The 24,511-nt window shown below is 40.1% G+C and overlaps 1 protein-coding gene across 1 annotated transcript in view; it reads left to right on the top strand.

The window, feature by feature from the left end:
- ptprq (protein tyrosine phosphatase receptor type Q) overlaps positions 1–24,511 on the top strand; it is a 167,269-nt gene that overhangs the window by 23,604 nt on the left and 119,154 nt on the right. The window contains exons 11-20 of the mRNA XM_033038385.1: positions 836–966; positions 1,224–1,353; positions 2,907–3,060; positions 6,548–6,654; positions 8,061–8,158; positions 9,097–9,262; positions 12,841–13,001; positions 13,671–13,779; positions 18,959–19,185; positions 22,086–22,155. Coding sequence (XP_032894276.1) covers positions 836–966; positions 1,224–1,353; positions 2,907–3,060; positions 6,548–6,654; positions 8,061–8,158; positions 9,097–9,262; positions 12,841–13,001; positions 13,671–13,779; positions 18,959–19,185; positions 22,086–22,155 — 1,353 coding nt within the window. The remainder of the gene's footprint in view (positions 1–835; positions 967–1,223; positions 1,354–2,906; positions 3,061–6,547; positions 6,655–8,060; positions 8,159–9,096; positions 9,263–12,840; positions 13,002–13,670; positions 13,780–18,958; positions 19,186–22,085; positions 22,156–24,511) is intronic.

The raw sequence follows: 24,511 nt of genomic DNA, 5'->3' as shown, positions 1-24,511 counted from the left end.
AAGAAGGATAGCAAATCTCTTCATAACCGCCAGTCTAACCAGAGCTAGAAACAAAAAGGACACAGGCCAGAGTCTACCTCAGACATTTACCTATCTAAAAATGTTTTGTAGTCACAATCTTGGTCTCTGAACTTCAAAGTGCGAGAGATGTCCATGACCTGTTTATACTTCCTTCATCATCTGTTCTTTGACATTTTTTGTTGTTAGATTTATTTCTACGAAGCTTATGTCTGTGTTTTTGAATTACATAAGTTCCAGAAGTTTCTACCGTTAAAGCAATTCTTTATAGTTTATTAATATCTTGCAAAAACGTCACTTCTTAAAGGGGTCATTACTTATTTCTTTATTATGACGATGGCAGATATTTACAGCTCAGTTTTTCTTGGTTCAAACTCATTACTTAATATGAATACAAATATGCAGCCTGGGTGTACTGCATACAGCAAAATAATCTGTTTCAGTTCAGATAATGTTATATGTGATGACAAATTAATCAACTTGTGGCTGATGGTTTTGACTGTCAGAATTTGTAACTTCCTGCCCAATAATTCTGCAGTAATCATTGCCAATATCTTACAATATTCAAATAGGAGAAAACAAAAAGTTGCTTCTATAGACTAGTTGGAATTGCAGTATCTGTGTAGACTGTGTTTTACGGGTGGCACAGCAGTGCAGCAGTAGAGCTGCTGCTTTACAGCGCCAGAGGCCCGGGTTTGATCCTGACTACGGGATCTGCCATGAAAACTTACATTTGTATTGTACCAATAATGCTAAAAAAAAAACCTGTAACTGACTCTATACATTGTTTGTGTTACTGATCCTCTTTTTATTATAGGTTTGGGACGACCCACTAATTCACGTGAAGGGAAAGTCACAGAAACATCACTGGAATTACTGTGGGATAAAGCAGAAGGCCATTTCAACCAATATGAAGTAATATGTATAAATTGTGACAGACAGCTTGTGGTAACCTCACTTTGCTCTTGGTCCATTTAAGCATTTATCATATTTTGCATGTAAAGTAACATAAATTTAACTGCAGATTTTCAATTTCAATTTGGAATTGAGATAAAATGTCATTGTGCAGTTAAATTAATACTGACTTTTTGACAAACAAAATTTTATTGAAAGATCTTCCAACTTTACTTATTAATGTGAGATATGTTGAATTACAAATCTTTAAATTTTGCAATATTTATTGCGTTATCTGTTGTTTATTTCAGGTTCAAAAGGTCAAACGAGAACACATAGTATTTACAAAACTGACGCCAGGAAAACTGTATAATATTTCACTTCGAACAGAAAAGGAAAACTATCAAGATAGCATTCCTGTTTCACAATTAATACGTACATGTAAGGTTTCACTTTAACTTTATTTAAAATACATTATAATTTTTCCTCTGTTCATTTCAGTGGCGTAGATGAAATGGTTAAATGCTAGGAAGCCTTCAGCTAATGTTAATGTTTGAGCTTTCTTCCATTCATAAATTAAATCTATATTTTCCTTTCCAAACTTTAAAATATTGAAGGGAATGTTTTTTTGGATTTTGAAGATTTAAGATGTGTGTGGATTAATGTGTTTAATGATGGACTTTGCAGGAGTGGAATATAGGTAGTTGAAAGCTTTAGAAGTAGTGGTGGTGTATTGAAGGCAGAGGATTCAGTTGGGGATGTAGAAACAAAATGCAATGCCAAAATGCAAAGGTTGTACATCGTTCTTTAACCTGAAAATTAAACAAGGTAGCAATAGAGTAGAAAGGAGGATGAGGATTTAAAATGTAATACATTTGGACTGAAACTGGGGTTTAGAGAATATCTTAGGTTAAAACATCAGACTTTACTGGCTTTACCTTGCACTATACGTTATTCCCTTATCATGTATCTGCACACTGTGAATGACTCGATTGTAATGATGCATTGTCTTTCCGCTGACTGGTTAGCATGCAAAAAAAAGCTTTGCACTGTACCTCGGTACACGTGACAATAAACTAAACTGAAATTTAAACTGAAACTGAACAAGGCACCAATGTTGTGGATAATCATGCTCAACCCTAATGGGTTGGGGAAGGTGATGTTTAAGGCGTCCTAGATAATTACATTTTTTGGATATTTTTTCGTGAAATGAAATTTCAGTTGAAGCATAATGTTTAGGATAGTAATTTGCCTTGGGGTAAGTTTGGAGTATGGTGGATAGCAATTCTGATCCAAAGTCTGTTTTAGTTTGTCTACAGTCTCAGCAGTTGTATAAAAACAAAGCTAAAAAATACTGCCACAGTTAACCATATAAAGAAAAATTTTCATTCATTTCAATAAAAATATTTTTTAATGCCCAACCAACATAATTAATCTAATCCAATAAATTGGGGTGAAGTTGATTTACACTATTTACTCTTGGCAATGAGTAAATCGTTTAAAATGGCTGTGTTTATATATCAAGACTTATTTCTCAGCTGGATATCATTCAGGCACCCTATATATAAAACTGGAGTGAATAAAATATCATTAAAGCACACCTGTCCTTTAATCATTTTCTGAACTTACATAACACTATTCCTATTCCAGAAGTCGGCTACTATAACCATCCTACTTGTAAAAACCGGGATTATCAGTCTGAAGAAGAGTTTCGGCCCGAAACGTTGCCTATTTCCTTCGCTCCATAGATGCTGCTGCACCCGCTGAGTTTCTCCAGCATTTTTTTGTACCTTCGATTTTCCAGCATCTGCAGTTCCTTCTTAAACACTGGATTATTTTTGGTTGTTTCCAAATGCTGCTGCATCTACTGCCCTATCATTAGTAAAAAGATTTATCATTCTTAACACATCCTTCCTAATTCTGACAATATGTACTATTGTAAATTTGGTGAATCCACTTTAGCCCACAATCATTGTTCATCTTTGCTGTTTTAGTGCCAAGTCCAGTGGAGTATCTGAATTATAACAAGACATCGGATTCAATAACACTCAGCTGGCCAGAAGCTGTTTATGTATTTGATGGCTATAATCTAACAGTCTCCAGCAAATCTATGCACCACGTTGTTGAAATTCCATTTACCCGCTTACGGTAAGATAGAGCATTTTTGAAACTAGAATTTCTTAAAATTAATAATACAAACATGTTACTTTCTCAAATATCTGAAATTAAATTGATAAAATACAAAATATATAACCAGTTCAATTTTAAATAATTTATGGAAATTGTGACATAGTACCATAATGTGATGAATGAACTTTCACTTCTTTGTCAACGAGTGTACAAACTAGCCATGGAACAGCATCAACGTGCTGGTATTTATTTATGATGACAATTTAAAGCTGAGGATCTTTCTGTCCACTCAGGTGGACGTTAAAGATAGCAAGAGTTGATAAATTACATGTTCTGTTGGAGTGATGGTCAAAGTTTTTCTTATCAACTCCAACAATCCAGATCAGTTGCGTTTAACATTTGTTGTTTGCAGAGGTTGGCAGCTACACTTGTCCACAGTATAAGAGTAGGATTGTCAAGGTCTTTGATAATTTGCCACTCACTTCCATCACGGATGATCCCTACCTTGACTCTGTCTCCCCATGGTATAATAATCTTGCCAAAATAAATCATCAATCTAAGTTTTTTAATTTATATTTGATCTAGCCCTGGGAATGAACTTGACTTCCCCCACTGCCTGTGTGAAGAAGATGTACTTCCTGACATCATCCCTCAATGGCTGAATGCTGATTTTTAAGTTGCAATTCCTTGTCCGGGATCACAAACCAGAGGATACAATTTCTTCCCTTTATCCTATACATTATTTTACATACCTGAAATAATTTAATAGGTCACCTGGTAATTTCTTGTCGTCAAATATAAGGCAAATCTAGTCTGTGCAACCAAATTTGAATTTGATTCCTTTATTGTCATTCAGACCTTTTGGTCTGAACAAAATTATGTTGCCTGCAGTCATACACATGAACAATAAATAACAAAACATACAATAAACACAAATTAACATCCACCACAGTGAGTTCACCAAGCACCTCCTCACTGTGATGGAGGCAAAAGTCTTAGTCTCTGTCTCTTCCCTCCTTGTTCTCCCTCTGCGCTGAGGTGATCGATCCAGGCCGAAGATGCCGCTCTCCAGTCCAGCGGACCTCCGTGGTGGTGTCGCCGCTGCCAAAAGCCGGAACGCCGTCTCCGCTCCGAGTCGGCCCGCCAGAGCCTCAGCTCCGAGTCCCGCTGCATCAGCTCCGAGTCCCGCAGCCTCAGCTCCGAGTCCCGCAGCCTCAGCTCCGAGCTCCGCTGCATCAGCTCCGAATCCCGCAGCCTCAGCTCGGAGTCCCGCTGCATCAGCTCCGAGTCCCGCTGCATCAGCTCCGAGTCCCGCAGCCCCAGCCCCGGGCCGCTGCATCAGCTCCGAGTCCCGCAGTCTCAGCTCCGGGCCGCTGCCGAAAGCTGGAACGCCGCATCAGCGAGTCGGGCCACCGCTGCCTCGGCCCTGAAGTCGGCCAGCCTCGCGTTGGTAAGTCCTGGCTGGCTCTGCCTCCGGAGCCTCGAGGTCGGTCGCAGGTTGGAGACCGCCAGCTCCGCCATTAGGCCTCAGCGCAGACGGAGGCAGAGAAGGGGGATATTACAAGAAAAAGTCGCATTCCCCCCGAAGGGAGAGACAAAAAAACATGTTTCACCCCCCCCCCCACCCCCCCATAACACAACCCAACAAACTAAAACTTAGCCAAAACAAGACAAAAAAAACAACAACAAAAAGTAAAGACAGACGGACTGCAGGCGAGCCGCAGCTGTTAACAGCGCCGCCACTTCCGAAATCAAGTCAATTAATCTTTGAATCCATGTTGCCCCTCCTCCGAAGCCAGTGTATCCCTTCTGACATGCTGTCCACAGAACTGATTGCAGAACTCTTTTCTTGGCTTCAGTGTTACTATAACCATATTATTTGTCTGCAGAAGGGTCTCGACCGGAAACATCACTTATTCCTTTTCTCCAGCGATGCTGCCTGTCTGTCCCGCTGAGTTACACCAGCTTATTATGCCCAAACACATACTTTCTACCTCATTTATTTCAACCCTTTTTTCACAAAAGAGAACTTGCCACTCCCTATTTTTCAGAAAATACTTAAATCTTTTTGGGATGAGAAGCAGATCTCCTCAGATATACACCTATTAGCTCAGGCCATTTATCTAATTTTTCAAGGTTGCCCGTCAATTTGTCAAATTTGTAGTATTTGGGTCTGTCCACAGTATTTACAGTGCACCAAACTTGGCACAATCAGAAAACTTGCAGTGGGAAGAGGAGTTAAAATGTATTTTAACACGGAGAACCTGGAGGCCAATGTTCGGCGAAACGGTCGGCGAGTGTACGCTTGGTCTCACCAATGTACAGGAGGCCACATCGGAAAACCGGAGGCCTGCCGCCCCACCCCCACCCCCCTCTCCCCACTTCCCTGTGCCCCACCTGGTCATTTTAACTCCTCTTCCCATTCCCATACTGACCTTTCTGTCCTCGGCCTCCTCCATTGCCAGAGTGAGGTCAAATTCAAACTGGAGAAACAACACCTCATATTCTGCATGGATAACTTGCAACCAAATGGTATGAACATGGATTTCTCCAATTTTAGGTAACTACATAACCCTCCCCCTCTCCCTTCTTCCCCCACATAACCGCCAATCTGCACCCCCCCCCCTTATTTACCCCCTCCCGTCTCCCTCACCTGGACATGCACCTACTACTCCCCTCCCACTCCCCTTCCACCTGCATTCCTTCCTCTAGCTTCACACTTCAATCCATTTATCTAACACCTTCTGGATTTTTTTTATCTCTGGCCTTTGTCCAACCATCTGCCTATAAAACAATCTTCCCTACATGTGTCAGCCTATTACCTGCCAGGCTTTATCCCATCCTTCCTTTCTTCCAGCTTTCTTTCCACCCCCCACCCCCCACCTATAATCAGTTGAAAGAAATGTCCTGACCCGAAATGTCACCTATCCATGTACTTGTGAAATGCTGCCTGACCTGTTGAGCTACTCCAGCACTCTGTGTTTTCATTTGTAAACCAGCATCTGCAGTTCATTGTTTTTAAAGTAAATCAGGTGTTTTGAAATAGATTATTCTGAGGATTTAAATGTATTATTCTGAGAATTCAAAGGATTTAAAGCCTGCATGATGTAAATGATGTTTCATGATGTAAATGAATATATTACCATAGCAAATCTGCATTACAATATTTCTTTGTCTAATCATCTTTACTATTTGTAAAATTACTTTTTCCAGTATATGGGTAGAGATATAAGGATTTTATTTCTGCTGAACGTTTAATCTTACTGACCCTATTGTTAATGGGCTTTGGAGTCATTTGTGAGATACCGATCATATCACATGAAACTTCATAACGTGCTTCTAATTGATTATGAATTCAAATGGAAATACTGATCATTTACTTTGAAATAAAGTTCTTGAACTAAACTGGACAACTTACTGAGCTACAACAATGCAGAAGCTTTGCTCTAAGGATATAACTATAAGAATGTAACAATTTAATTTTATATATTTTCATATTGTGCAGAACATATCATTATGATAAGTTAATGCCAGGTATCGCCTACTCTATAACTATTGAGACAACAAGTGCAACAAAGAAGAGCCATCCCACGACAATTACTATAACAACCTGTGAGTTTTGTTACAAAAGTAAAATGTCGAATTATCAGTCTACATTGTTATAACCTGTACGTTGAGTTGTTATGTACATATACAAAATGCCAGTAATGTGATTTAATGCTAAATGTTAAATCCTATGAGAACCATCTCTTTCCATCTTAATGTTATCTTTTCTGCAGCAGGGTGACCAAAACTGAACACAATATTCCAAAATTCCAACACTGTCTGAAGAAGGGTTTCGACCCGAAACGTTACCTATTTCCTTCGCTCCATAGATGCTGCTGCACCCGCTGAGTTTCTCCAGCATTTTTGTGTACCTACAATATTCCAAGTGTGGCCTCACCAATTTATTGTACAACTGTAACATCACATCCCAACTTATGGACTAATTATGCTGATGGATGAGGGCCAATGTGCCGAAAACATTCTTAACCATCCTATTTACCTGTGGCACCACTTTCAAGGAACTATGTATCTGCGCTCCTAGATCCCCCTGTTCTACAACACTCACCAGAGCTCTGCCATTAATTGTGAAGTCCTATCCTGATTTGACTTGCCAAAATGCAACGCCTCACACTCATCTGCATTAAACTCCATTCACATTGCTCTGTCCATCGATCAAGATACTACTGTAATTTTTGATAACCATCTTCGCTATCTACAATACCACTCATCTGCAAACCTACTAATCATGTCTTCCACATCCTCATCCAAGTCATTGATATAAACCACAAACAGCAATGGGCCCAACACCAATCTCTGAAGCATACTACTAGTCACAGGCCTCCAGTCCAAAAACCAGCCTTCCACCATCACCCTTTCCTTCCTTCCATGAAGCCAATTTTCTCTCGAGTCTGCTAGCACTCTCTGGATCCCATGCGATCTAATCTTCATAAACAAGATATGTTTAGATAAGCTTTTGATTACTTTTGTTTATTTTGCAGTTGTAGTTAATTAATAATAGCTTAATGCACTTTTAATTAATTTTGGTACTTTAAGTTTTCTTGTTTAAATCAATTTTGGCTGTGATCGTCAGAGGTATTTAAAACAGTGAAATGGGGTCTTGATAGCACAAATTGTCATCAGCCATGTGTCAATTGGAGGCCTGGTTGTTGGGCATTGCCCATTGTGCTTGCATTGGGAGATGCTTGGGAACCATAAGCATTGTTTCCAGGCCAAGCAATGGATCAGATTAAACACGATCAGACCAATCCCTATTTCTGTGGGGGCCCTGGATCAGTATCACAAAATTGGCGTTGTACAATTGACTATTTGATTTGAGTATCTGGAGCTCCATATATTTGAATATCTGGAGCTATAACCATTGTTATAGGTTCATATTCATTTTGGGAAATATTGTGGAATATTCTGCAAAAATACATAAGTTATCAAAATAAGCCATTGTATGTATTCCCTAGATCCTGAACCACCAGTAGATTTGCAGTTTGTTGAACTGGATGAGAACACTGTATACTTATATTGGAAGCTTCCAAGAGGGGATTTTGATATATTCGAGGTAAGTGAAGCGTCAACTTTGACGTGTCAAATTCAGCTACATTTTTATATTTGAAATTCAACTTCTTCTACGGAAAGCAGGTTACTAGGTGGGGTTTTCAGTTTCATGGCTGTGAAGTTAATGTTGCCTGACTGTGATCAGCAAATGATGATCTTTCAGTGGAAATGAAGCCATATTTTAATATTTAATGAACAAGCATCATTATATGGCTCATCTAACAATGTGGGTTTACACCAGCCTAGATTGAGTTTCTTATCATTCAAAATTAATTATCGAACAATATATTTCTTTAGCCACATTGCAATGTTGTCCTAATAATTAAATAGGTGTTCTGTAGATGTTTTTTCAGGTATACAACAAATTGTGGCTTTTATATCTAATTTACCATTATATGTATTAATTAATTATTTTAATTACCATTAATCTTAATGTGTTTGTTTTATTTCATGACTGAATCTCTTATTACCTATCATGATAACAGTTGATCACTTGAAGTGAGTAGCATATTTATGTACCATTAGCTGAAGGGTATTTTAGATGACTTCACAGTAAGAAGAAACATAATCTAAAGATATATATCTCTAATAGTTAATATTGTTAATATATATCCAATTGTTCATATAGTTAATATCTCTAATTTTAACCTACTGTTTATGTGATAAACATTTCTGAAAATACTGTACTATAATATAAACATTATTTGTAGACTTGTTTTCGGACTTTGTGCTAAATATCTTACATGGTAGTTTCTCAAGTCACCATGTAGAAAATTATTATAAGTTATTTTGGAAGTACCACCTTCTTTTACATACTTAGCAAATGAACTTATTTCAAGCATTTTCAGAAATGAGGAACATTTATCATATTGTTATAATTACATTACATCAGGTAAAATAAAGTGTTATTGACCCAAATTGTACTTTTTATTTTATACACAGTTAAGTTATTACTCACCAGGAATCAATGAAACAACAGACAGAACAACTTTACGAGGCAATAATATCAAAATCAAAGATCTAATTCCAGGAATAGAGTACGTTTTCCAAATAAAAACAGTTAAAGGCATGGATGCGAGTGAAGGAATTCAAAAGAGATTAAAAACAAGTAAGAGTTTTGAATATTATTCTTATTCTGCTATATCCTCCAAGCAATGACCAAAGACATGGTGTAGGAAGGAACTGCAGATGCCCGTTTAAACCACCCAATGATATGCTGTATTTTCTCAGATTTTTCATGACCCTCTCTCATAACTTCAGAAAAGTTGTCAAGAATTTCTGAGGTGCTGCTACTGAAATCACGTTGTCAAGAGAGGTCCATTGTGCAAAAAGCAAATCTTTCATACCAAATGTCCTGAATCAATTTACAATCAATTAGTTTATTTTTGTAGGTTTGAAGGGCTGGGCACAGCCACAGAGCGAAGCTGCATCAGAGCGCCCAGATAGGCAAAGACATGGAAGGCAAAGAATTCAACAAAGTTGATCAGTTGATTTTTGCAGCCAATATGGCATGAGATACACCTATAGCTTGAAAATGAAAATTGGTGCATGAGTCCTCTTCTCTGTGAAGGAAGGAACTCGTGGTTTATTGCCATTGGCATCCTGAAAGCTGTTGACAATTCAATCCTTACCCTGTTCTGAGAATTATGATTTTTCTAACACGCTGGTAGTTTTTTTGTGAGGATCTACTTATCAAAACAAAATCAAACCACACGCTATTCCTGGTTTAGGTCAGGGACTTCATGTCAGAATGAGCCGGGTGGATATTATTTCCCATGGAGACATCTCTTCTCTCTCCCCCTCCTCCTGTTTCAGCACCTTGCTGTGGTTTACATGTTCACTGACGTACCAGACAAAGGGAGGTCAGCGAACAAATGGTTTGTGCCAGGCACGTGCCGTGAGTAATTACTCAGGGTAGGCAGTCAGTCGGCTTTTTAAAAAATAACTTAAACCGCGCATGCGCAGATTGTTCTCTCATTAAAAATAAAAAATAAAAATTATGACAGTAACAATTCAATTTGCCCAAAGCTTCCAAGTCTCCTTCATTCTGAATTACTGAATGGGTGGGGGTAAAGGGTGATGGCAGGTGGAGAGATGGTGGGAAAAATGGGAGCACACCCATCAATTAATAATAATAACTTTATTTAATAATAACTTTATTTATAAAGCACTTTAAACAACTGCAGTTGCCACAAAGTGCTGTACATGAGAACTCATGAACAAAAAGCTATTACAAACAATTAAAAACCATTAAAAACCGTAAAACGAAGGACTATAAAAAACACACTAAAAATTAAAAGACATTAAAAGCACTAAAAACAGGAGCAATGCCTCAGCCAGTGTCGAAAGCCAAAGAATAAAAATGTGTTTTTAGGGAGGATTTGAAGATGGACAGTGAGGGGGCCTGTCTGATGTGCAGCGGCAAGGTGTTCCAGAGTGCCGGAGCAGCAACAGAAAAGGCTCTATCCCCTCTGAGCTTCCGCCTAGACCTTGGTACCTCAAGGAGCAGCTGATCAGCTGACCTGAGGCACGGGGCAGGAGCATATAGGTGGAGCAGCTCAGTTGTCCTGGATCAGTTGTCATCTTATTGAATGACAATACTAGTTCAAGTGACCAGTTGGGGGGAGAGTTCCTTTCACAGCATGTGGAATGTCTGGCCAGGGGTTAAAGTTGCGGGGAGGGCAGGAGCGTTGAGAAGGAGGGGGTCGTGATAGTGCCAATAACTCACTCACTCACCGCTGCCGCAGCGCTCCGGACGCTGAGCCACCGCATTGTAGCCGGGGATAGAAGCAGCTCGGGTGGCTGCGAGCGGCCGCCGGGACCCGACAGCAGAACTGGCCACCACTTCAGCACCTTCTGCCGGCCCGCTCACCTTTGGCAGTGCTCTCCGTATGAACATCTCTCACCTGCCGCTCGCCGACTTCACTCATGTCAGCCGCTTCCCGAAACAATCCTTAAATTCCGACAGCCAAGTAACCTCAATTGGTCCCTTGATCGGGCCGTCGGGATTTAAGGATTTGCGGGAAGCGGCTGACATGAGTGAGGCCAGCGAGCGGCAGGAGAGAGGTTTTCAGACGGAGAGCTGCCAGAGGTGAGCGGGGGCCGGCAGAAGGAGCTGAGGTGGCGGCCGGTTCCGCTGTCCGGCCTCAATCCGGTGGCTCCGTGTAAGGAGCATCGCGATTGGGTTACTGGCATGATCCCGACCCCCTCCTTCACAACGCTCCTGCCCTCCCCGCAACTTTACCCCGGGCTAGACTCCCCAAATGCTGTGAAAGGAACTCTCCCTTTCCGGACCCCACCCCGGGAAATACGGTTTTTAAAAACATATAGCACCAAGAAATGTACTTACCACATTACACGAACTCCATTCTTCTCTCTTTGATTCTTAAAATACGCTTAAGATAATGGCAATCCATATTTGATAAACCCGCCAAGAAACTGGCGCTGCGCATGCGCAGTAGACTGCTGCACATGCGCAGTACTGCAAAGGCAGAATTTCAGCTGCCTTCAGCCCCGCTTGTCATTGATGGCTTCAAGCAGCGTCGACGGCACGTGGGCTGCACAGGTCTTCAAGTGTTGCAAGCGCTGGGGATGAAAGGCACGGAGAATTATGCCTACCTAAGAGATCGATCTCTTAGATAGGCATAATTCTCCCATGTCTTTACTATTTATATTTAGTAATTACTATGTTATAATTTTAGTTAGGGTAGGCAGTGCCTACCTTGCCCACCCTGACGGCATGTGCTTGGTTTGTGCAAAGGTCCTGGGCATGAGAGTCCTGAGAGTCGCCACTACATTCTCTGTAGAGATTTTCAATTGGAGATAACTAATGAAAACAGCAAGTATTTTGTAGAATCATAGGAATGGAATGACTTTCAGAGGGATTTTAAATAGTCAATAAGTGGCTGATGGAGTTCCAAAGGTTTCACGATGATCAAAGATCAGGGAAACTAAGTCATCGTAGTTTCTGGTTGACAATTTTCCATTTGATTCAAAATTATTTTTTCAATCCTGTAATCCATCTACACTAGTGTAGATTAACTATATTAATCCATGCTTATGTAATCTCCACTACACATATTATGCATGCCACACATTCCACTAGTAATCCAGTCCGGGTTTTGGGCTGCCCTTGGCAGCCGGTCGGTTTTGTTACTGCAAGCAGAACTTGGATGATTTTGAAATGCACGATTGTTTATGATTTTCTCTCTCCTTTATATCTTAATAAAAGACTAATGGTTCACTTGACTTTGTAATCGCACACAAACAACTAGTCCCACTTGCCTGTGTTTAGCCCATATTCCTCCAAACCTTTCATATCCACGTGGCCTCTTTATTAAAGGGGTTGTTAGGATCATTTCATCTCTTTTCTGGGTTGAGTCAACAGGATCCTTGAGCCTTAAAGTTGTGCAATGAGACTCTGGGGCATGGTGTGATCTGAAATTTATCCAGGTGAACTTGTAATTCTGGCACAGATCAGTAAAATTCAGAGCCGCTTCAGAAGGTCCCTACGTTTCCATACCATGGTCGGATTTTCATCTGTCGTCCAACTACACCTGATGAGTCCACTTAAACTTGACTCTCTCTGGGTAACAGCGCAAGAAATTAACTAATATTTTTTCCATTGCAAAATAATTGTTTCATATTGATGAAATCTTATAATAAAATATTCCTTTTTTTTTCAAGATCATGAAAACCCTCAAATGTTGGAAGTTTCAAATATTTCAGCCAGAGGATTTACTTTACATTGGAGAGGACCCGCTGGAAATGATGTTCATTACAAAGTGGATCTCATTCCTGACCAAGGCTCTGTTAATATCACAAACATGGGGGATGGTAGTTTCAAGGTGTGACTTTCACAATGCCGTTCACTAGTGGAGCGTGATAAATTTCTACAGTAGAGAGTTTTATGTATATCTATGTTCAGCGGTAAAATTGCACCTGCTCTACTAAACATACATTTGTTTGCCTCACTGAGTTTTATTGATTTTGTCAAAATGAGCAGAGTATGGCCTAAGATTTACTTTGTTCTAAACATCTCCTAGCCATTCATGTATAGTGTAACAGAGCAGAGTGCTAATATTCAGCCAATGATATTAATTACGTACCTAGCCAGTAAGTACTTTAAATGTTTAATGACATGACTCCTATCTCAATCCGGTCGGCAGTGCACGGCTGAATTTGTCCAACAGAGGTGATAAGTAAGATGCAATAATGAAGCTTCTCTTCATTTTATCTTTCACTGCATTCATATTTGGAACCGCAAGGACAAAGGTACTTTTTTTAATTAAACAATCTGTTTCATGTTCTGTAATTCATTTGTACTTTACATAGTTGGTTAAATGTCTATTGAAACTGAGAGCTCCCGTAAGCAGAAAGCAGTTGCAACTGAGAGAATGAAAATTATTCTTATGAAATTGGATGGGAAAAGATGAAGAATGTAAGCTTAATAAGATATTTTTTTATTTTAATTTCATATCAATTGAATTGCTTATTTTGTGTTTGTGTTATTCCAGGCTGACCTTTTCGATGTTACCCCAGGTATAAAGTACACTGCCACCGTCTCCTCAGTCTCGTCATCGTTTAGCAAGTCTGTCAGCAGATCATTTACAACGAATGAAACTTGTAAGTGGACTTGTGATGATCAATAAGTCCGGCCAACTTCTACTAGCTCCAACTGACTTTAAATGAAACTATAGGTGCTTTTTTTGCAAAGATTTAAGATACAACAGCTGTGTAAAGATTTTAAGAATTTTATTGAATGTAGCATATAGAAATGGTCATAAAATCTGCAGGAAAAAATGGTTTTATAGTTTATTCTGCTTGTGAAAGTTAGTGAGCCAGACATTCTCTTACGAAGCACACAACGTGTTTGTTAAAAATTTACTACAAAACTTAATTGCAAACGACAGTCATTTACCTGGTTGCCAGGAGCTTATTTCCTCAAACTCTGCTCCTCCCATCTTTGATGAATACAGATAAGGAACACATAAGGAAGGTAAATTCAATGCTAGCATTTAGATCAAGAGGACAGGAATACAAAAACAGGGATGTAATGATGAGGCTCTATAAGGTGTTGGTCAGGCCGCATTTGGAGTACTGTGAGCAAATTTGGGTCCCAAATCCTGAGGAAGGATGTGCTGGCTCTGGAGAGGGTCCATAGTTAATTTCTGTAAGGTGTCCTTGAGACTTTGAAAGGTGCCCGAAAATAAAATGTATTATTATTATTATTATTACTCGCTGGAGTTTAGAAGGTTGAGGGAGGACCTCATTGAAACTTACAAAATAATGAAAGGCTTAGATAGAGTGGATGTGGAAAGGATGTTTCCACTGGTGGGAGAGTCTAGGACCAGAGGCCATAGCCTCAGAATTAAAGGGCACTCTTTTAGAAAGGAGGTGAGGAGGAACTTCTTTAGTCAGAGGGAAGTTGATCTGTGGAACTCATTGCCACAGAGGGCTGTGGAGGGCGTCAGTGGATATTTTTAAGGCAGAGATAGACAAATTCATGATTAGAATGGGTGTCAAGGGTTATGGGGAGAAGGCAGGAAAATGGGATTAGGAGGCAGAGATCAGCCATGATTGAATGGCGGAATGGACTCGATGGGCCATTGGCCTAATTTTACTCCTATAACTTGTGAACTTATGAACATGCATGGGAGGCTACTAAGCATGCTTACAGATGTAAAAACCTGGAGAATTTGTTTTACTATCACTTATGCAAAGTTATTTTCCAAATGATGTATGAGAAGGGCATGAGCACCGCTGGAGGGTAAGGGTCTGCTTAGGTATGCAACCATTTGAGGGCCACTGAGCAGACACAAATCAAAAGTCAAAACCAACGTGTCTCCCCTCTGCAATATACCCCTCACAATAAAGGTCCATGGTGAGACCCAGGAAACATGGATCACTAACCATTTGGAGAAGTAAACGCTCAACAAAGGAAAACATCGGTGACAAAATTAATCGTTCCCTTGTTATTGTTGGTGCAGTCTATTATCATCTGATGGAAAGAGTGTTTGAAGATCAAGATCCCAAACCCAGCACGAAGCTCACAGTGTACTTGGCAACAATGATCCTGCCTCCCTTTGCTTTTCTGCGATATGGGCTGCCTATATCTCAGCGCACACCCCAAAACAATGGAGAGACATAATCAATGCCGTATCTTCAAAATCCTCTCAATTCACTTACAAGTTAAGCAAACCAATGACTGTGTCCTCTCCCAAGTCACAGCCCCTGCATCAAGATCCATATATTTGGCTAACTTTGATATGCTCATGTTAACTTATTCCTTCCCACCCAAACCACCCCCTCCCCAGGTACCTTCCCCTGCAACTGCAGGAGATGCAACACCTGTCTCTATACCTCCTCCCTCGACTCTGTCCAGGGACTCCGACAGTCCTTTTAGGTTAGGCAGAGGTTCACTTGCACCTCCTCCAGTCTCATCTACTGTATCCGTTGTTCAAGGTATGGACTCTTATACAAACGGCGACTGGACGATCGTTTCGCTGATCACCTTCACTCAGTCTGCCTGGGCCTACCTGATCTTGCGGTTGCCAAACATTTTAATTCCCCTTCCCATTCCAACACTGACCTTTCAATCCTGGGCCTCCTCCATTGTCAGAGTGAGGCCCAATGCAATTTGGAGGAACAGCACCTCATATTTACATGGGCAGCTTACAACCCAGCGGTATTAATTTTGATTTCCCTAACTTCAAGTCACCCTTGCATTCCCTCTCTCTCTCTCCGTCCCTCCCCCACCCAAGTTGTTGAACTAGCTTCAAAGTCGTCTTGTTGAGTCCCATTGTCTGTAACTTGTTTTCACCTAGCATATAGCTAACAATGGCCTGTTTCCTTTAACATCATTATTTTTTGCATATCTTTCATTTACTTGTTCTATATGTGTCTATATCACCTTCTATATCTATTGTTTCCCTTTCCCCTGACTCTCAGTCCGAAGAAGGGTCTCGAACCTATTTGTCACCTATTCCTGTTCCCCAGAGATGCTGTCTGACTTACTGAGTTACTCCAGCTTTTGGTGTCAATCTTCAGAATAATTAAATGTTGGATGGTAGAAACAGTTTAGGATAGAAATTGAAATTTCTTGCATAATTTTTAAAGCAAGGTATAATTTTTATTGTTTCAAAATATACGTGGTACATGTCTGGGAATTGCAATCTACCAATAAGATTAAGTGAACCATTGAACATTTATTCAGACCTCATACAAGTCTGTGCAATATTACCTGATTATTTTGCAGTGATTAGGGAACACAAGGGCTGTTCAAGTTCAAGTTCTCATCAGATGGGCTGACTGATGTCTTCAAAACTGCACAGCCTGTAAAACAGGGATGAATTACAGACAGTGGCTCCAAGATTTCCATATAAATTACACATGTGTAGAAATTCCGGTGTCACCTTCACAGCGCATTGATACAATGACAATAGCTTCTCTACCATTACATGCGAAAAGTGTGGATTTCTGCTAAGTGAATCTTTGTGTTCATTTTTATTGATCATTGTACAATTAGATATGCAAGTTGTTTATGAAACTTGAGTTATTTATAATTTAAATTTAGTTTCCTAAAAAAACTAGAAAAAGATTATATTCTTTTGTTAACTGAGGCAGTTATGTTTTAATTCTTCTGGACATTATTGTATATTGCTTTTAAACATTAATGTGGTTGTCTATGCACTTGATGTAACCCTGGATTGTACAATGCATTATGCGATGGGCATGTCTATCAATTGGATTTTACTTAGATATTTGTACAGACAACCCTCATTTAATAGATCATAGGGGAGAATGGTGTCCATTATTGCCTACTGTCTGTATTAAACGCGTAAGGGATTTGGTCCAATCACCTAGCGGTCACTTTGTGGAATAGCGAGTTGTTTTCAAATACAAAGTTCTTTGTGAAGCTAAAAAATTATTTTTGTTGCTGCAAGTTAAAACTACATTAGCAGTTTGATACATAATTTAATAAAATATCACTGCACAAGTGTCGATCAAAACAATTGCCTGTCAATTTCAATGACCTCTGCAGTGTAACTAGCAGCCTGTATTCTTAAAGAGACAGTGGTGTCTGATTACTGTGGGAACGATCCATCGACTAGAACCAACATCCATTATAAAGAGGTCCGTAGTAACGCGGGAAGATGATATTAATGCCAAAACAGCTCCTTCATAAATTTGTGGTCACCATGCCGTTCTGTCTCTTTATGAAGAGTTTAAACCAGACTTACATGATTAATTATGTAGGACGTAACTACAGATGCTGCTTTACATCGAAGATAGACACAAAAAGCTGGAGTAACTCAGCGGGTCAGTCAGCATATCTGCAGAAGAGGAGTAGGTGAAGTTTCCAGTCGAGACCGATCAGGGGCTGATGCCCAGTCTGAAGAAGGGTCTCGACTCAAAACATCACCTATTCCTTTTCTCCAGAGAATGCTCGTAACGGGTCTGTAGGAGGCCGTAGGAGTCCGTGGATGTATCATAGAGCCTCGTTATGTCAGCCGTAGGTACTCGGGGCATCATGTAAGTCGGGACGTTTTTTCCAGCATGATAAAAAATGTCCACGAGTAAAAAGATAGTCGGGAGGAGAAAAATTGCAACATTTAATGCCCTGAGTACCTACGGCTGGCATAACGAGCCGCTACGATACATCTACGGACCCGTTACGAACATTCTCTGAGTTTGAATCAAGGGGAAAACTCAGGAGAATTCGTGAGCAGCCCGGGAAAGTGGGACAGGCCCTTAAATGTTCAGATGCTTTAATTTGTCCCCAGGGCTTAGGTATTAACTTATAAAGATTTTTAAATGACTTTACTGGGGATGTGAGCCATGAGATATATAAAATATGAAAATGATATCCCAGCAAGGATACTTTAGATCATACATGGCACACTATCTTGTTGAGACTTGACAACAAAGGTCGTGAGTCTTGAATTTAGTTTTAATTTTAGTTTTTTACTGATACAGTGCAGAAACAGGCCCTTCGGCCTACTGCGTCCGCGCCAACCAGCGATCCCTGAACATTAACACTATACTACACACACTAGGGACAGTTTACACTTATACCAAGTATACAAACCCAAGCCAATTAACCTACAAACCTTATGTCTTTGCATGGAGAAGCCAATGTCAAGGTCTTGACTGATTTTCCAAATGGGCAGTACACAGATACGCTATTGAAAGAGGTCAAGTATGACCTTCTGAGGAAGCAAGAAAGAGTGCAAATGCATGAAGAGGAATCACTGTCAATAATTCTCTGAGGATGGATAAATCTGAATAGAAGCAGCTGCTGACAGTGGAGAAGCATTGCTGAAAATGGTGTGGTCAGTTGTGTCCAAGGCTGCAGTCAGTTTGGGAAGGACAAGGAGGAAAGCATTTAGTTCATTGACATCACAGGGGACACTTTGAGTAATATAGAGCAGTGCTGTTTTGGTTTGTCTTACAGCAGTAAAAATCTGAGGCAACATAAAAGTGTCATGAACTGCCAGATCAAAGCTTTATTAAAGTTCTCCTTGCGTGATGATTTGTTACTATCTTGTAAACCATTTTTAGCTATGTGGAACTATTAGTATATCATTGCACAAAAAAATCTGACTACTATTTTTGTTTTATTTTGTGGTAGACAGAATACTCCGATAATGTGGAAACATATATAATGCAATATTAAACCTTAATGTTATTCTGTTCTTCTTCATAATGTATGTTGTAAAGTTGTTGAGACAATGGTCTATAATTCAGGAATATGCAACACTGCAAGCTCTTTATTTGGTGAGAAATATGTTCTGTTTAACAGATGCAGTCTCTCCTGATGCTCTGGCAGTGGGCCTCATTGGTGCAACTGCTATAATGCTGACATGGAATATCCCTTCTCAGACAAATGGAATAATTTTATCCTATATGGTGGAGTACAAAGAGGTTTGTCCTATACGGCAAGCCGACTTCATCCAAGTTTCAACAAATGCAGACACTAGAGAGTTTCTTCTCAACAATCTAAAACCGGGCACAACTTATAAAATTCGGGTAAGACTGTTTCTTTTGCCGTATTTTGTAAAGCGAGTTGCCAGCAAGTCACTGCTAATTTTACTCGCAATCTTCCTTTATCACAAAGACTGCATTGACAGAGACAATGAGTTGGCTGAGATTTTTGAGGAGGTGACATAGGTGATCGATAAGGATAGAGTGGTGGATGATGTCTACATGGATTTTATTAAAGCATTTGATAACGTTCCCCGTGGTAGACTGATCCTGGAAATTAAAATGCTCAGGATTAGCAGTGATTTCGACATATGGAAGCAGAACTGACTTACTGATAGAAGACAAAAGGTTATGGTGGAATATTCATGCTGGAGGTCTGTGACCAGTGAAAGTCCACAGGTATCAAGGCTGGGACTTCTGCAGTCTGTGATATATATAAATGACTTGGACATAAACGCAGACGGGTTGATTAGTAAGTTTGCAAATAATACCAAGATTACTAGACAATGATCTTTCATCAAAACTGTACGATTTGGACCGACCTAGCGCCAACTCATGGACATGCAGGGACTAATGGATCATGGTATCGCTTTGAATGGCAGCTATTTAAACGTTTATGGTGTCTTCCTCTGCACTGATATTTCACTAGATTGTAGAATCTAAAAACAGATATGTCCTTTCACCTTGTGGCTATTCTACTTTTAAATAATGAGGTAACCTTATTGATGGTCAGCAGAGCAGTTTTTCCTTAATGTTCTGCCCATTGTTCTCCGTACACTCCCAGCATTTCCCAGTCTTTTCCTTTCCTTGTAGTGTCCTGAGTGTTGCAAAGAATAGCAGTCGTGTCACGGTTTTTAAACAATTTTTGTTTGCTCAATTCAATTGTGCTTCTTCATGTCTTATATATTTCGAAGCAGGAAAATAGAGTCTCACACAGACTACATGTAGTCAGAACATTAGTACACATCCCCAGATTTTCATCAATATTTGGAACAATTTGGTGGAGTCCAGAACCAGGGGCCACAGTTTAAGAATAAGGGGTAAGCCATTTAGAACGGAGACGAGGAAACACTTTTTCTCACAGAGTTGTGAGTCTGTGAAATTCTCTGCCTCAGGTTCTCTGGATGCTTTCAAGAGAGAGCTGGATAGGGCTCTTAAAGATAGCAAAGTCAGGGGATATGGGGAAAAGGAACGGGGTACTGATTGGGGATGATCAGCCTTGATCACATGGAATGGCGGTGCTGGCTCGAAGGGCTGAATGGCCTACTCCTGCACCTATTGTCTATTGTCTATTTAGAACAATAAACTGGTCAAAACATACCAAATAAAAATAAAATTGGGAATTCTACAATTGGTCAAATCCTACGGCTCAATTTTCCATTGAATGAACTGAGAGCTAACCTTTGATTAGTGCAGTGTAAGAGCAGTTTTAATAGTTTTTTTCCAATAAAACATAATATAATCTGAAATCAACAATCCAGTATGTCTTTCCATTCATAATGAATGTAAAGAATCATAAAAGCTTTGACCTTTGAAAAAATGTTCTTTTTGAAAGAATATGTATTGAAATATTTTTGGTTTCTGGTGTTATCTGTTTCTGCATCGTTGGGTCTACTCATCTTGCCTCAGGGAAATGGTCTATTTTATTGAATTGAATTGAATTGAATACTTTATTGTCACATGTGACAAGTCTTTGTGAAATTCTTTGCTTGCATACATAAGGTATGCAAATAGTTGCCCATAATGGGTGCTTACAAAGTTACAAAGTACTGCCACACTAGGTCCCTCTTTGTTATCTCCCCCTCCCCCTCCCTCATAGCATTCCCCCCACGCTGGGTCATCCATTGTTCCTTCCTCCAGCAGCGGCGTCCTCACTTCCACGTGGTCCGTCCTCATCCATCAGTCGGCACCACCATCGGCTGCCGCACCCACCTGTCCACTATCGCAGCCAGGTCTTCTCCAGACGGCTCCATGGCGCCGACTCAGGCCCCAGCCGCGGGCTCCGCAGACCCAGGGGCTGTTGGCTGCGGGCTTCATTGACTCGCGAGGCTCCACCTCCGGCCCGTGAGGCCTGGGCTACGACCCGAGGGGCTCTGACCTCGGCTTCTCAGCGGCTCTCTGGAAGGCGTCATAATCTGAAAAAAGTCTGGAAAAAAAAATTATGCATTCTTTTGTACTAAAATAATTCATGGGTTCTATTTCTTTGAATGAAGCCCAGTGAGGTAGGATATGTACAATTTGTGCAGTGGCTGTGTTCATTTTGCACAATGCCTACCACTCCACTATTCCTGACCTACATCACTGAGCTGTATGGTCCACTTCAATAAAAATGCCGTCAAAATAATGTAATTATCTGTACAGACATCATCTACTTCTGAATACTGTTTGCTCATTATATAACAATGTTCACTTACAAAATGAGTCCATTAATAAGCCTGACATTTCCTCACATCTTTATAGCAACAACTATTGCCGCCAAACCTGCTGTACTGTAAAACATCTAAAAATGATTTGTCACATTTTTGACAGTTTCTTCCCAGCTGATATCAGGCAACTGAATCATCCTACCACAACTAGAGAGCAGCCCTGAACTACTATTTACCTCATTGGTGACCCTCGGATTATTTTTGATCGGACTTTACCGGCTTTACCTTTATCATGTATAAAATGGCTCGATTGTAATCATGTATTGTCTTTCTGCTGACTGGTTAGCATGCAACAAAAGCTTTTCACTGTACCTCGGTACACGTGACTATAAACTAAACTAAACTAAACTGATTTCTGTCATGGCAATGAACTATTAATTTTCTTCAAACCCAAATTCAGATTATGAGGCACTTAAAGTATTTATTTGTCACAAAGTTTATTCTGTCACAATAAATGCTGCCAATTTATAACTTTGAATTGAATTAAATATAATAATTGTACATCTTTCCATTTATTAGGTTGCAGCTGAGAACAGTGCAGGCATTGGAGCTTTTAGTACCTTTCGTCATGTGGTAACTGCAGAAACCAGTGAGTTCATTCCAATAATTTTAATATTGTAACTGTCCTTAGTTCACCACTGTTTCAAATTATCGATATCAAATGCTACTGATTATTGAACAATGAAGAAGTAAAACAAAACATCATAACATCGTATTTAAAAGGCCTTTCAAATTTATGGAATGGTACAGTGGAGTAGACCATTAATTTCATCAGACACATGGCAGGTCTCAAGTTAGTTCAAAACACAAACTACTGGATGAACTCAGGGTCGAGCAGCATCCATTGTGGAGCTTCCACCCTCTACCCCCCCTCCCAGATGCTGCCTGACCCGCTGAGTTCTTCCAGCAGTTTGTGTTTTGCACCATATTCCAACATCTGCAGACTCTTGTGTCTCTGCAAGTTAATCCCTTCTCACTCTTTAACCATGGCCTTGCAAATTGTTCCTTGTCAAATTAATGTCCAACTTCCTTTAGAGAGTTACTTTTAAATCTGTCCACTGCTTAAAAGGCACATATTCTGTCTGAAGAAGGGTCTCAACCTGAAACATCACCTATTCCTTTTCTCCAGAGATTCTGTCTGACCTGCTGAGTTACTCCAGCTTTTTGTGTACATCTTACATTACCTCCCGTACTTTGCAAATTATCTTAGATTTAGGTCCTTTGATCTCTGATCCTACTTCCAATGGAACCAGGTTCTTCTTATTTATTCTCTCAAAAACGTTTGCATATTTTGGACACCTCTCTTCAACTTTTTCTCTTTGAGAGGAAGCTTCTCTCATCTCTGCAAGTAACAAAGGTTTTTTTCTCAGACATAATTTTGGTAAATCTTTTCTGTCTTGTCAGCAAGGCAATGGCATTCTTCTATAGAATGGTGGCCAGAAAAAAGACAAAATTCTCCAACTATGATCCATAAAACTTTACCATAATTTTCTTAGTCTTGCACTCCATGTTTCTCTTCTCCATCTTCTTCTTTGGTTCCTCAAATTACAGCATAACTTACTTGCTGCCAAGATTAGTGTGTTCTAAGGTTGCGGAAGCACACAGGGTGTAGATTATGTCACAGGTGAGACTGGTATGTGCTGCTTTCATTGTTTGATAATGGCTTCCACATGCTTCCAAGATGCTCATTGTTTTCCCAATTGCTCATCCATCCTTTGAAAGTTATGGGCCAGGAATTCCCATGGCTTGGTGAGGGTGTTACATTTTCACAAGGAGGTGATACAGTAAGTAAGCACCTAGGTGTCATCCTGGAAATATCTTGCTGTATTGGAGTTCAGAATGGAGTTCTGGATCCAGGAGTTTGTGGCCAGACTTGCAGATAGTATGTCCTGCATGTTGGAACTGGTTGAGGATGATCAGAAGCTTGATGATGGGAATATTTATTGCCTGGGAGAGGATGCCGATATTGCTTCATAATTCCAGCCAATGGATTTGGAGGATTTTTAAGGGATTGCATTCATGCTACGCTTTTCAATGGGTTGAGATACTTTCTGTAGGTAGTCCATGTCTCAGATGTACAGGAGGATGGGGATCACTATTGTCTAGATGTTTATGACCATTGTCCAGTTATGAGATCTTAATTTTTAAATACTCCTTTTATCAGTCCTATTGGTGGTGAGTCTTGTCATTGACCTCTTCTTTGGTTGAGAGATGGCTTCTAAGATATGGAAGGTGATCCATATTTCCCAGGATCTTATTCTGGATCTGATTGTTGAGAGGGGGGTTGGTTTAAGTGTTGTGGGGGGAAGGGGAAGGGGATGAGTCGATTATGGCTGGGCTGCCTGAATGTGCAATTAGCAAACATCATCTGAAAACATCATCATTCTATCCTTGACACTGGCGCAAACCTTGATGAGAGTTGTATACTTTTGTGTTAATTCCATGGATTTTCCGACATTTTTTCAACTTTTTTAAACATCTACCTTCAAATATTTCTGTTTTTGAACCCCTAGATATTTGATCATATTTAATTCTATGATTGATTTGATGCAGTGAAAATATTTAATGACGAATAACTTTTGGCACCATACAAGGATATTTGTGAAGTAGATTTAGTTCATTTGCTGAAACACCTACCCGATCTCCTGGTTGCCAAACATTTTAACTCCCCTTCCCATTCCCACACTGACACCTCTGCCCTGGACCTCCTCCACTGTCAGAGTGAGGCCACAAACAAATTGCAGGAACAGCACCTCATATTTTTGCTTGGGCAGCTTACAACCCAGCGTCATGAATTTTGATTTCTCTAATTTCAAGTAACTCCTGCATTCCTTTCCCTCCTCCACCCTCTCCAACCCCAGTTGTCCTTCTAGTACTACTGTTTGCATCCTTGTATCCTGTTGTTAGCGCATCTTCCCCAGCCAACAATGGACCATTATGAACTC

This window comes from Amblyraja radiata, chromosome 19 (assembly GCF_010909765.2).
Source record: "Amblyraja radiata isolate CabotCenter1 chromosome 19, sAmbRad1.1.pri, whole genome shotgun sequence".
In the NCBI taxonomy this organism is placed as follows: Eukaryota; Metazoa; Chordata; class Chondrichthyes; order Rajiformes; family Rajidae; genus Amblyraja; species Amblyraja radiata.
Note: the sequence above shows the minus strand (reverse complement) of the source record. Positions and strands in the feature narration are given on the sequence as shown.